Raw genomic sequence first — 14,458 nt, forward strand, 5'->3', positions numbered from 1 at the left:
GTTATTACTATTAAAGCGGGATTACAGTGTGATACCCCATATTCGCAAATCTCCACCAAGCCAAGAATATTATTTAGAATTAAGTTGCCTTTGCCTAGTGTAAGAAACGTGTTAATCATGCTCCCAATATTTGACTTCCAACTATGATGCCTTGAGGTTCACATTATCTCAGGCCTATTGGAAATTAAACTGTGCATCAACTGCTTAAATAATGTTAAATATAGTATGTTTTGACTTTTTCATATTGCTGGTTAACTACCACTACTACCTTATCACAGTCAGGACTTCTTATCACAAAATTGATCTATGCTCCATGTTTTAATGAATTACAAACTGTAAGAATGTTTTGCTTTTATTTCTGGTATATGCATACATGGCTCGACAAATGCACTCGCATGCACGCCCGGGGCGAGTGCATTTTGGCCGTATGCGAGCAATCCTGGTTGCCTAATCAACATGCTCTTCTTTAAGCCCTTTTCCCTGCAATTTTGCAGGGCTTATGCTTTGCTATCTCACTTCTGAAGAGGTTTTACATGAAGAGGGGTTCATGAAGGAAGTGAGGGGTACCTTTGTCACTCAAGTCATTGAAGAGGGTTGTTCTGTGGTGCGGTTCTATCTTTTCCCCTCTCCCTCCCTCCACCGACCGGTCTCATCAGGGACTCATTGACCTTTGCACATTTGCAGCCACTATGATCGATCGTAGGAGACACGATTGGACTGTATCACACTCCCATTTTCATTATGGAAGAATTTGTTCATGATTCATATATTTTTCTGTCTGTGCAGCTATATGAATATCAATGTCTTCATTTTTGTGAGCCATTGAAGAATTTTCTCCCTGAATCAAGTTCTCACCTTGCAGCTCTGGTCTTTGAACATTTTGCTCTCCTTCTATCTAATCTCTGTGCAGCAGAGACCTCCTGTTCTGTTTTTACGTACTGCCCTGCATAGAAGAAAGCTATAAATTATTCAACAGATATCTTCCCCAAAAAAGGTTGGGCATATTTTTTAGAAATTAAAGGAGATACACTAAATAAGTAAACATGGGAAGGATGCTGATCCAGGGGGTAATCTGATTGCCAAATCTTGGAGTCAGGAAGGAATTTATTTTTCCCTTTATGAGATATCAAATGTGCCACCAGGGTTTTTTGTTTGCCTTCCTCTGGATTAATATACTTTAAGTATGGATATAGGATAAAGTACCCGTCGTCTAAATTTGGCCTAGTTTAAACTTGATGGACGTACAGTACAGTATGTCTTTTTCCAATCTCATCTACTATTTAACTATGTAACAAGGACTAATTGTAGTAAAGTATACATGTACAGTAATACAATACATAAACTATGTCAAAAATGAAAGTTGTCATTAGTTCTTATTAGGAATTTATTCAATTTTTAAGTGGGGGCGTGGCTAAGGGCATTGCTATGGTGTAGCTAGGGGCATGGCTAGTGGCGTGGCTAAGTGGAAAGTAGCTTTTTTGGATGGGTGAGTAGCTTTTTGGGTAATTTATCAAGTCCTGTACATGTATGTATCCCTGTCCCCTCTGGGCACACCCCCCAGCTTTCCCCTTACCTCCCTGCAGCTGGGAAGAGCACAGCTAGGCAGGGAGGTGCAGGGAGGTTGCGCTGGGTGACAAGGTCGCCGGGGGCCGCCATGTTGAATTGGCCGCACATGCGCAGAAGCACTCGTGCATATGCAGAGGATATTCCGAGTTGGGGTGGCCATTTTGCTCCACTGCGCAGGAGCTAGTGTAGTGGCGGCCATTACACCCAAAGCTCCGCAGGGGAACTACAATTCACATCAGCCCCAGGGGCTGCACAACACTTGGGCAAGGACAGCCAATAGGGCTGCTAGGATCTCGGCAGGCAGAAGGATACATTTGGCGTGCTCAAGAGACCACGTCAGTCGGAAGAGGGAGCTGGATCCAGCAGGTAGTGTCTCAGAGCCTGTGGCTCTGACACTAGGCCTAGTATATCCCCCCCTTAGGCCCCACCTAGGCCCCGACTCACAGTAGCTAGTGGTTGCTGCAAGGAAGGCCCCTTAGATAGGGATGCTTCCCCATTGTACTGTCTAGTGTCAGGGACACCGTGAGGACACCCCATGGTGATTGCGGTCTGTGGTCTGGGATCAGACCATCTCCGTTGTAAGAGACTCTGTATGGTGATATTATCCACGCCGGAATTCACCCCATGTGGAGGTAGATGCCATGGTGGATGACGTCGCTGGATCAGCGGATCCCTGTTGTTAAGTCGGCCGCAACGAGTACTGGAGTACTAGTCAGTTACCTCATCTAAGTGCACCAACACTCCACAGGATAGCGCTATCTCCTACCCTTTTGGGTGGGCCCTGACATTCGGGGAAAAGGACATCAGGATATTGTTGCCAAGCACCCTATTACTTTGGGGGGCACTCACTGGTGGTATCAGGTTAAGGCATTGTTATACTGTGGTCTGCATTCAGTAAAGGTTGCTGTTATATACCTGCCTGTGTGTATTATTGTTATTGTTCCTGTAAGGGGCCTATCCCACCACGTTGGGATCCCTTACAGGTGGAGGCACTGCACCAGGGTGAACCAGAATCACCCCAGGCTCCCAGTGGCAGAGGCTCAGGCCTCCTAGTTGCCTATAGGTAATAGTAGCATTGGTCCTTCCCTGGTATGGGGGGGATAAGGGCTACATCTATATCTATATATACAGTGTATATATATATATATATATATATATATATATATATATATATATATATATGTATGTATATATATATATATATATATATATATATATATATATATATATATATATATATATATATATATATATATATATATATATGAGAGAGAGAGAGAGAGATATAAAAGATCACTTGTGAATACATAGTCAGGTCTGCAACCCTGCCTTTCCCCAGCAAGGGATTCTGGGAAATGACATGCAAATGAGCACACATTGGTCCTTCCCTGGTATGGGGGGGATAAGGGCTACATCTATATCTATATATACAGTGTATATATATATATATATATATATATATATGTATATATATATATATATATATAGATATATATATATATATATATATATATATATAAGAGAGAGAGAGAGAGAGATATAAAAGATCACTTGTGAATACATAGTCAGGTCTGCAACCCTGCCTTTCCCCAGCAAGGGATTCTGGGAAATGACATGCAAATGAGCACACCATGTCACCTTTTGCCTGAAAACCATCTTTACGTGGAACCCTTATAAGATAATGTTTACTGTTAACATAGCTTTTAAGCACAGCATGGATGTAAAAGCCATGGATGCAAAGCCATAGAAACCAGACACACACACACACACAACACACACACACACACACACACACATATATATATACACATACATATACATACATATATATACACGTACATATATATATATATATATACATACACACACACACACACACACACACACACACACACACACACACACACACACACACACACACACACACACACACACACACACACACACACACACACACACACACACACACACACACACACACACACATACAAACACAGTAGACGAACCATGTAGTAAAATGAGGGGAGGAGGGGGGAGAGGCAAGCATCCTTTAATTTAAATACAAATATCTAGTAAATACTTGGGGTCTACATATGAGACAATTACCAGTTTGGAATTGATACATAGTCCATATTTTGTCTATTTTATTTCACTTTACATAGTAAAGGAAAACACTAGCACTTCCATATAAAAAATATTATTAGACAAGTCATATTTTTATTGGGTGTGCTGTAGGATTAAAGTCTTACTATGCATTTCATGTTACAAATACACAATGAAGGAGTTTGGACATACTGTACTCTGGAGCCATTACCTCAGACTGTGAAGTAATAGTATTTGACACAAGAGGCCATGTTTGTTCTCTATGTTTCCTTTGGCTAACGTATTCATTTTACCACTTTTTTTTCAACTAGCTTCCTTCAATGTTATTGTATGTTTCATAACTGGCTTACATTGACCCATAAAATCTGCCATTAAATGTTAACTACAGAGCTCTTGTATTTCCTTTCTTATAGCATGTCAGCAAAATTCAGACTTTCTTAATGTTAAATAAGTGCATATTTTTTACATTCATTTTATTAGTAATCATGGATACTTCATGGATACTTCAGTGCTTTAAATCTTGTGCTCTGTTCTTTCCCTCTTAATGAAGATGCACAGCAAATAGAAGATCCCCACTCCAATTGCAGTTCAAAAGTAATTATTTGTTTTACTGATGTTTGGGTCCTAGTATAAGACCTCTGTACAGGTGAAAATTACAGCAAATCAAGTGTATATTTTAAACCAAAATGCCCCCACCCCCATCACCCCACCCCCTCCAGAAGGGGCGTCACAAGTATTTCCATACAGAATAATCCAAGATTATCTGTTATATATACATTATGGCAAGTGTATAACATTGTTATAGGTCCACCAAAATGACCAATACAGTAGATTCAATATGACAACCTATTTCCTAATATGAGGATTGTTTAACACAAATATATGACTTAGGGCACCAGGCCATTGAATGTTCCCTACAGAGACAGCACAAAGGGGACCCACCTTCTGACCACTTGCTCCTACTGTTGAATGTGACCTTATAAAAACAAGGGATAGCAATGGGGAGCAACATCGCTCCCTATATATTTTTACGGGTTTTATGAGGAGGATTATGACTATTTACACCCATTCTTTAAACATGCTATCTGTTAGTGGAGGTACATAGCTTCACACTCTCAACTCGGAGCTACAGGTGCAGCCACCAGTATCCGATGACTTGCCTTGAAAAATCTGGGTCAATCTCCCAGTAAACTGTCACATTTCTGTGAGATTTCTGCAGCCAAATTAATGGCCCATCGGATTAACCCACTGAGGGTCCCTGAAGGTCCCATTCAAACTGAGTCATAGGATACTGGTGGCTGCATCTGTAGAAGTATTGTACGAGGAAATCTGAAGTCGCAGCACAGAGGTGTGTAAATTGAAGGATAAGTATGGAAAAGACCTGAAAATTATAGACTGTAAAAAGAGAGAACAGAAACCTGACAGAGGAAGTTTCATATCTGCTTGATCAAGTCAGTAAAGGAAAGGAGAAGTTTCACGAAGAAATTAATGTGAAGAAACAAATCCAACTACGACGCAGGAAAAGACTTGGTGCCAAATTAATAAAAGACGACTTGGTAAAATGGAAAAATTTTTTTAATGAGAAGTCCTCTGCAGAGAGTTTTCATAAATTGAACCTTTTCAGATTGGGCTAAAGTTGTAAGTGGAGTACCTCAAGGTTTAGTACTGGGACCCCTGCTTTTTAACTTTTTTGTTAACAACCTTGAGGTTGGCATTAGAGGTGACCAGCATTTTGACAGAATTTGCTAATCTGCTGGATCACCCACGGATTTCTGTGGATCTGTCTCAAAAAGGCAGATTCTTTGTTTCTTTTTATCACTGAAAATCTGCAGATCAATTTGGAAATTTAAAATCTAAATTCTAGACCCTGAGGAAGATAAGGAGGAAGTGACCTATTTTAGGAGAGTCCCAAGCACTGTACTGTATATGTCCCTTCAAACCTCCCCTCAAATAACATGTGAAGAGACACCTGTTCTCACAAAGGAGCACACCTTAGAGATGCTAATAGTTTATGCAAAGCTTATCTAAATGACTCACACTCATAAGCCTAAGGGACCTTGCGAGGAAGGGTAAACTGGTGTCAGGGTCATCAGGATCATCTGCTATTCAGGGAAGTAAGTCTAGTAGTGAGCCAAACCATCTGCCTGGGTAACTATTGTTGTAGCATACTTCCTATTGAAGTAAATGGTGGATTTCCTCCGAAAACAGCTTAATCAGCCCCGTTGTCTGATATACTGTAGAAAAAAACTCACGTTCTTGTTTGTTTCTCCTTTTTGACATTGTTTGATAAATAATAGATACAGTATACTGATTATTTACATATGAGGTGCAAAGTTTGGTGTTATGCCCGTTCTCCCTACCTACCAATTAGATTGTAAGCTCCTCGGAGCAGGGACTCCTCTTCCTTAATGTTACTTTTAAGTCTGAAGCACTTATTTCAAGAGACAGGGGGTGCCCAATGCTACATCCCATTGACAAAACATATATGATGAAAAGTATAAAGTAAAATACTTCAATAATAATAATATTAATAAATACTTGGTTATTTGGTTAACCCTTTGGCCAAAGCGTCATAAGCCTGCATACCAACGCCAAGGTATAACCAAATTAATGCAGGTCCTACACTACACTACACTGTGATCCCTTCCTTTTACATCTGTAAGAGGGGAAGAACCATTGTAGGTCTTGTTCCTGCAGCAAATGAAATGACCTCCCAAGTTAGCTAGCTCAAAAGCTGGGAATGTGTGTTAACCTATGTCTGACTGGTAGCAGTCAATTGGAGGCTGTGGCACCTCCCCCCAGAGCTCACTCCTCCTCCTTCACCTTTTTAACTTGGGAGGTCATTTCATTTGCTGCAGGAACAAGACCTATAATGGTTCTTCCCCTCTTACAGAGGTAAAGGGAAGGGTTCACAGTGTAGTGTAGTGTAGGACCTGCATTAATTTGGTTATACCTTGACTTTGGTATGCAGCTTATGACGCTTTGGCCAAAGGGTTAACCAAATAACCAAGTATTTATTAATATTATTATTATTGAAGTATTTTACTTTATACTTTTCATCATATATGTTTTGTCAATGGGATGTAGCATTGGGCACCCCCTGTCTCTTGTTGTATGCAATTGCCACGCTCAGTAGCTTTCTGGTTGACAAATATATATTCATCATGTGGTGGGTGTGGGAGTTTGAGCTAGCTGGGAATGTGTGTGAAGCACTTATTCCCATGATCTGTTATTTATATTATTTGTTATTTATATGATATGTATTACTATTGTGAAGCGCAATGTACATTTATGGCGCAATATAAATAAAGACATACAATACAATACACTTTGTCCATGCCCTCGTTGCACTGTCCTAGTTACTAATTGTAACAATTTTCACGTCGTGGTTAAAGTTAGGAATACAATTGTTATTTCTTCTCTGTTCTGTTGGGGAATTACAAGCCAGAAATTTTTCAATAGGCATAACACAAAAGATAAGAAGCAAAAAAGGGATTTGTAAAACCGCAATCCGGTGGAAAAAATGGAATTCACTCCTTGAGAAAGCGCCTATTTGGTGCGAAACGCGTGGTAGGATATTCCCTGTCTATTTTTGTATTTGTGTCTTGAGTTTTTAGAATGTAATTAATAAATAGTATTCCTTTTTTCACTCTCTGGTGAGTTCCATTTTTTTCTACGGCGGTTGCTGTTGCACCAGTCCCTTTTTTCCTTCTTGGAATTTTGCACGTGATTGGAGAGAAGCACATGGTCTACACAGATTCCATTACAGCGCCAGTTGATCGAGCGTGCGGCCAGTCGAAGGAGAGGCGGTGAATTACAGGGAACAGGAACAAAGATGGCTCCACACCGATTTCTATAAGAGGTACCAGTCGAGACCTGTGACCCCAGCAACAACGTGGGGGCAAAATCTTTGCCCCTATCCGACTAGTTGTGTTGGTTATATATTTTCTTTGATGTGTCCTCCTGTCTCTTTTCAACAAACAGGCTATTATTATACTGGATTATTTTTACGTATCCCGTTTCTTTTTGTCATATCCCATTATATTGAGATATACGAGATACTCTATTTTTTAGTGCTCTTCCTTGAGCTTATACTCATCTCTTTTCTCTATTGTATAACACAAAATATACACTGGTTTTTCCCTAATCGATTGAATGCAATATTAACGTATTTCATGCAGATTTGGGATCAAAAGGTGGTAGTTTTCAGCATCATTTGACTTTCATTGGGATGAGATTATTATTTTCCAGGAAGATAAAATAAAAATGATATGTTTCTCAGCTAAAAATCAGGGATAGTTGGTCAGTATGACGATTATTAGATACATAATAATAATAATAAAGCATTTTCCCTGATGTCACTGAGCTCATATGGCCACACAGAGCTGACACATGATTTTAAGCTGTTTTCACCATATTGGATGTCAGAGTTCTACTTACAAAGTTTCTCCTTCTACTCCACAAATGTTTTTTTTATTAGAAGAACCCATTTATCACAGGTAATATAGACATACAATGAAGAGATGGTTGTACAGCTCCTAGAGCGAATTGCTTCCAGCCCACATTATATACAGTGTCATTACTTACTAAAGTCTCCCAGTTGCAAAATGAAGGCAAAACCAGTCCAGAAGAAGTGCACATGATTTATCAGAGGAAAAACTTGTAATGATTTCAATGTGTCCTTTTCTTTGATTAATGTGGTGCTGTTTTGCACTGATTTTGCTCTTGATTACCAGCTGGAAGACTTTAGTTAATCTCCACTTGTCTGTAGGTCACAGTGAGTGAGCACAGAGGGATATTATTTAGTTGATATATCACATACACTCCCATATTTACGGAAAGGGGTACTGTGCCACTTTCCGCCTCTGGAAGGGAAGGAGTAGAAAGGTGTCTTATTTCATAACAATGCTTAGTAAATATGAAACATAGTACCTACACTTGATATTCCAATGATAAGCTTTCCATACCCTCCATGTTTCTGTGACCTGAATAAAGTGAGAATCCCTCTTTTAAAGCAGGGTGTTGTTTAAACTGCTCAGTTGTCCCTCCTTTTCTGATCACCTGGTGAGATGAATATGTATTTACATACAGCAGCCTGACTTCTGCAGAAAAGTAGATGCACGTGGGACTGCTTTCCTAGCAAACCACAGATAATGTTTTTTAAACCTTAGAATAACAAGCCTATGACACTGAGAACACAGGAATGCGGCTAAACAGTTCCTATGCCTTAGTTAGGCTATTACTGTATAAGTAAATGATACATGTTATGCTAAAATGTGATTCTGCAAATTAATGGATCAGAACATTATTTTATTGACTATGTTCTTTTCAACTTATCATCATATTTATTTTCAACATACCTGAAATGCTGATTGTTGCTGCAGCTTTTGCGGTGCCAAAACTGCCACTGTGTTTGTTATCAGCCATACACGTAAACAGTCCTGGTCTGCTGGCATACACATGCAATTTGGAGAAAATTACTCCGTCTTTGATATTTTCCTCTACAGATTCTGGGGGAACCTATGCACAATCAAAAGTTGAAAGAAGCAAAACCCCAAAAATATTTGTGAACTTGAATTAATAGCTGCATTACAGTAAATTTCTGAAATCATGCTCAAAACAAGGTTAATTTTGAGCAATTAGTGTGGTTGTGATGCATATAGTTTTTCACAACTTCCTTTGCTTAAAACAAAACATTGGTATTATTAGATTTAGAAGGGTGTTCTACAGTTTTGTAATGAGATCTGAATAAATATAACTACAAAATGAACAGTAGGTGAAATGGCTATAGTTAGCTTCAAATGTATACTTTTGTAAAATTCTGTTGATCACCATATTACTGTATAAATGAAAATGTATTGTTATGATAGAGTGAGCAGCATTTTACATAGTAGAAACACAAACATTAATACAATGAAGATTAACTAAATAGACTGCTTGCTATCCCTTATTAGGGATTTTCTGTGAAGAACTAAGTAAACGCAGGTAAGGTTGTAAGATTGGGTTGAGCAGACCACTTTTAGAGCAACTACATATAAATTACATTGTAAACATGGAAGAGTTTTGATTTCATTTAGCCTCTTAGCTACATTACTTCCTTTAATGTAATTTTACTGTGAAGAATGACCTTCAACATGTAGACTGCCCAATCCATAGTCCCTTTCCTCTGATTGGTCCAGTGTCTGGGAGGTGTTAAGATTAGAGTAGAAGAAACTCTATTTCTCATGCATTGTCCTTTATCAAAATCATCACTAGAAGGGAGAACTTTATTAATTCCCAAATTAACACCACATGCCAAATGATAACTTTGTGGATATGCCATTTAGATATGGAAACTGATTACATTGTTAAGTTTGTTTACAAAGTGTTTTCGATTCCTTTTGTGGTTGCATTCACTGGACATAAACTGTTTAGTTAGGTTATAAAGGTGCCATCCCACATAGTCGGCCAGTTACATTTCTTAGGGGCCTCTGAATAGGAAAGTTCATCAATCAGGTGTTCTACTTACCCTTATCCCACCCTGTCATTATCAGAGAACAAACACAGTTAAGGGGATGTGGGAAGGGGGATCTGTGGCTATATGGGCACATGGTTAACACACAGTGGGAGTAACCAGAGTAAATCAAACCTCTCCCAAGTCTAACTTTAAAAAATAAAGAATACTTATATATGTCAGATTTGACTAACAAAACATACAGTATCAATTACTAAGACGAGATCCCTTAAACAGTAAACTGGAATTAGTTCAGTTTTGCCCTAAAGGAAGTTACTTTTTTACAACAGCAGTTACGTATAACTGGGTATTTTTAGATAAATAACCAAATAAATATCAACTCAGGAACTAAGCTTAAGCAGCAGTACTTTGATACCCAGTGGTTGTATACATATGTCTTTACATGCAATGGTAATGGTATAGAATATAAAAATGTTTCACAACATCTCAGCACAAGATGGCCAAAGGATTGGATCATATCTTTTGATGTTTTCAATTCAATTTTGGATTACATAAGGACTACCAATTTATAGTAAACCTACAGCAGTGATTCCAAACAGGGTGTTACAACACCTTACCATGTGTACCATGGACATTTATGAAGCAAGAAAAAATAAATAAGAAACATGTACACAAAGTAAACTGTAAACGTTAGGTATTATTAAACTGGGAATATTTTTTAGTTTTCTTACAAAAGAGCTGTAAATAGATTGGTAAATATAGCTCTAGAGTTGAAAACCGCAGTCCAGAGAGGTACTGTATGGATGTCACTTGTACTTCCATTTAAATAGTCACCAAGTAAGATGGCATTGTAGTCCAGTCTTGGTTATCCACTATTTATAGAAATGTAGGACAATTATAAATTTTAATGTTCCAGAGTAGTTTAAAAATAAAGCACTGAAACTAGTTAGCAATACTAGGTATGAATACATTTAGGAATGTGGAAATAATCATTAAAAGCTTTACACTTATATATTTTTTTATAATTACCATACAATGCAGTGACATTTTTCAAAAGAACCTCAAACACTTGACATTTCCGCTTGTTATATGTCCATTGAACAGAATCAGTTTCAAACATTGAAATAGCCTTTAAATATACAATACAACAAAACACTCTCATTACAAGCTGAAAAGGCACTTACAGCTTTTCCATTTTCAAACCATCTGACACCAGGGACTGGAATGCCTGCTGCTGTGCACCGTAAGAACACCTCTGAACCAAATGTGACATTCTGTGACTCTGGAGCCTTCAATATTCTGGCAACCACTATTAAGAAAAGATAATATAGGGCACAATTTTAAAACACGGTTTTGAAAAAAAAGTGTTCATTATTTGTGATTCTATGTCTTGTTATAAATTACACTAAAATCAGCAAAATAAATATATCACTGATTTGATTTCCCATTTGTAGATCAACCTCATAGCACTGGCTGTGAAAAAAAAATGGTGTGTGCCGAGCACGCACATTTTAAGTGAAACTTCTTTGTCTTTTGTCACAGAAATTGTATTTGTGATGGTGATGTTTTTAATTAAAAATCAAAAAACAATTTCAGTGACAAAACACAAAGAAGTGACTTAGAACACGCGTGCATGGCACTATTATATTTATACTAACTGTGAATTCCGTGTGTGTGACATTGCATGTGTGACTGGGTGTGTGACTGCGTGTGACTGTGTGTGTGACTCTGCGTGTGTGTGACTGCATGTGTGACTCTGTGTGTTTGTGACTGCGTTTATGTGTGTGTGACTGTGTATTTGTGTGTGTGACTGTGTGTGTGTGTGTCTGTTTCAGCACAGGGATCACGGGGGGCGTGGCTCTCTCACTCTCTCCCTGCCTGGTGTTCCCGGCTCATCTCCTGTCCCTCGATCAGTCCTCTCTTGTAGTGACGTGCATGCGCAGTGGCCTGCTCCCATGCGCAGAGGCCCGCGTCCCATAGTGCGCATGTGCAGAGGCCCACGGCCATGCGTAGAGGCCCGCAGCCGTGGTGCGCATGCGCAGAGGCCTGTGGCCATGCACAGAGGCCTGCGGCCATTAGTACACATGTGTGCTGGAAGAGGGGGGAGCACCAATGTACTTGGTGGACAAGGGTGGTGCTGCGCATGCATGGTGGCTTTCAAGCTCCTCTTCTGCGCATGCGCAATGGGTGAGTGCACATGCACAATGGGTGCGTGACGGGCGCGCAACCATTAGCAGTGTGACATCACTTTAGTTATGGTTTTTCGTTACAAAGCAATACATTTTTTCCCATGAAAATCCTTTAAGCGCCAACAAAGAAGTTTCACTTCAAAAAGTACATTTCCCAATATCCAAATATGATTGGTTAAACATAATGAAGAAAAAATTATGTATTGTTTCTAGAAAAGGTTGGGTACCGGTGCATGGGTCAAACGTATATTATTAAAACTATCGTGTAACAGGGACTTATCACTGTATGAGAGAAACTGCCTCTAAATCCAGCAGTGTGCTAGTTAATTGCACACAAGCAATCAACCTGATTAGTTAATTGCACACAAGTAGTCCTGATTAGGACTCTTAGAAAAAGCCTGATGTGAAAACAGGAGAGAGATTCTTTAGCTCACATTTGGGCTGACATAAGGAGAAAGAGGACTGCAGAGATTTCCTTAGCCCACAACTGGGCTGACCTAAGGAAAATATGATGTCTTGATGCACACAAAAGGACTGTATACTGACAGCAAGACAAGGGGACAAGACCTCTATATACCTGGACACCGATAGTGTCATAGCACACAAGGATGCTGACCCAGGAGAATAGAGAGGCCTTCCCCTACAGCTACAATACCAGAAACAGATAAGAGACTTTCTTGTTGGACTAGTATATGTATATGTATATGTGTTTAGGGTGGTTAGATAGGGCTGGAGTAAAGGTTTAGTTATTCTCCAAAGTGGAGTAAGCCTTTATTTATTTATTTTTATAAATATTTTGCCTTGTTAAAGGAACAGGCGCAATAAAGCAAGGATTTAATTTCACCCTAATCGGTCTCCATTAAATACCTCTGCACACATCTCTTACATATGGTTATAATCCTACAGGAACATGGCTGTCAAACACAAATACTTTCCTTATTATATTTTGCTACATGTTGATGTTCGTTTGTTTGAAATCATGATAAAACATCTATTGTTTAATAGCTTTTGGAGAGGACAAAAAGTCAACAAATATACTAGGCGCCTCCAATAATTAAAAATAGATGCCAAGTTTTAGAGCAGTGATTTCCATAATACAACTACCTTCTGCCTCATTAAACTAATACAAAAAAGTTAAACGTAGGCATTTTATCAAAGATTCTGGGCATATGCCCAAATATTCTACTGTTACTCCTAATCTTGAGCCTAACGTGCATGTAAAGGCATGAGATACTTCACACATCCTGTCAATAAATATTGGGAAAGCGTTATATATTATAGCAATAATGTTTAAGCTGCAAGTTCTGAACTGGTGATTGCGTGAAATCAGCTTTGTGAGAGTAATGTAAAAGATTCATATATAACAATGGAAGGGCAATACTGTGTGCATATGTGTCCTAAAATAGGATCATATCTCTAACATTAATATACATTAGCCTGAATGTTCACTTTGTGTGATTTAAATGTTATAGATTGTAATTAATATAAACAGTACATAAAATCCACATAAATTACTGCTAAATAATTAACAAAAATGTATGTATAAATATATTATTCAGCGAACAGTAATAGTATAATTGGGATACAATATGGTGAGTAAAAAAGAATGCAAACACTGTATTATGTAATGGTTGCATGTACAAATATTGCTGTATTTATAGTAAAATTATACAGACAAAGCGTGAATGTTCTATTTTGTGCACCAAGGACATTTTTTTTATCAGTCAATGCATTAAAAAAATGTAAGCCATAATCTTGCAGTTAATATACGATCATAATTGCCTAGAAGTGTGAGTTATCGTTTAATTGGTCCTCGTTATTGTTGTTAATAAGACTGAGGTCATATTCTGTGAATGCTTTGTAGACACTACCTATGACCCTGTCTCATTGTGGACCACTGTAAGGAATATGTGCCAAATAGTTTTTAATTGGTATATGAGGTCACTTGTTTTTTCATGTCCCATGTAATTTCCTGCCAGGTAAAATGCTAAAACATCTGGTCTGCTTAATGTTCTTTTGAAACTCGTTGATTCAGGCATTATGAAGTTGCATGCCGTTCCTTGTTTCCTGAACAAGTGTATATTTGCTTTCCTTTAATGCAACCTTGTGCTTTTTCCTCTCCAATACACAAATTCCATACTTTGTT

At 38.5% G+C, this 14,458-nt stretch overlaps 1 protein-coding gene across 1 annotated transcript in view; it reads right to left on the minus strand.

The window, feature by feature from the left end:
• Positions 1–14,458, minus strand: part of MUSK (muscle associated receptor tyrosine kinase) — a 238,647-nt gene that overhangs the window by 105,341 nt on the left and 118,848 nt on the right. Inside the window, exons 6-7 of the mRNA XM_075595218.1 lie at positions 11,308–11,432; positions 9,030–9,189 (exon numbers count right to left, since the gene is read on the minus strand). Of these exons, the coding sequence (XP_075451333.1) occupies positions 9,030–9,189; positions 11,308–11,432 (285 nt within the window). The remainder of the gene's footprint in view (positions 1–9,029; positions 9,190–11,307; positions 11,433–14,458) is intronic.

This window comes from Ascaphus truei, chromosome 1, assembly GCF_040206685.1.
Source record: "Ascaphus truei isolate aAscTru1 chromosome 1, aAscTru1.hap1, whole genome shotgun sequence".
Lineage (NCBI taxonomy): Eukaryota > Metazoa > Chordata > Amphibia > Anura > Ascaphidae > Ascaphus > Ascaphus truei.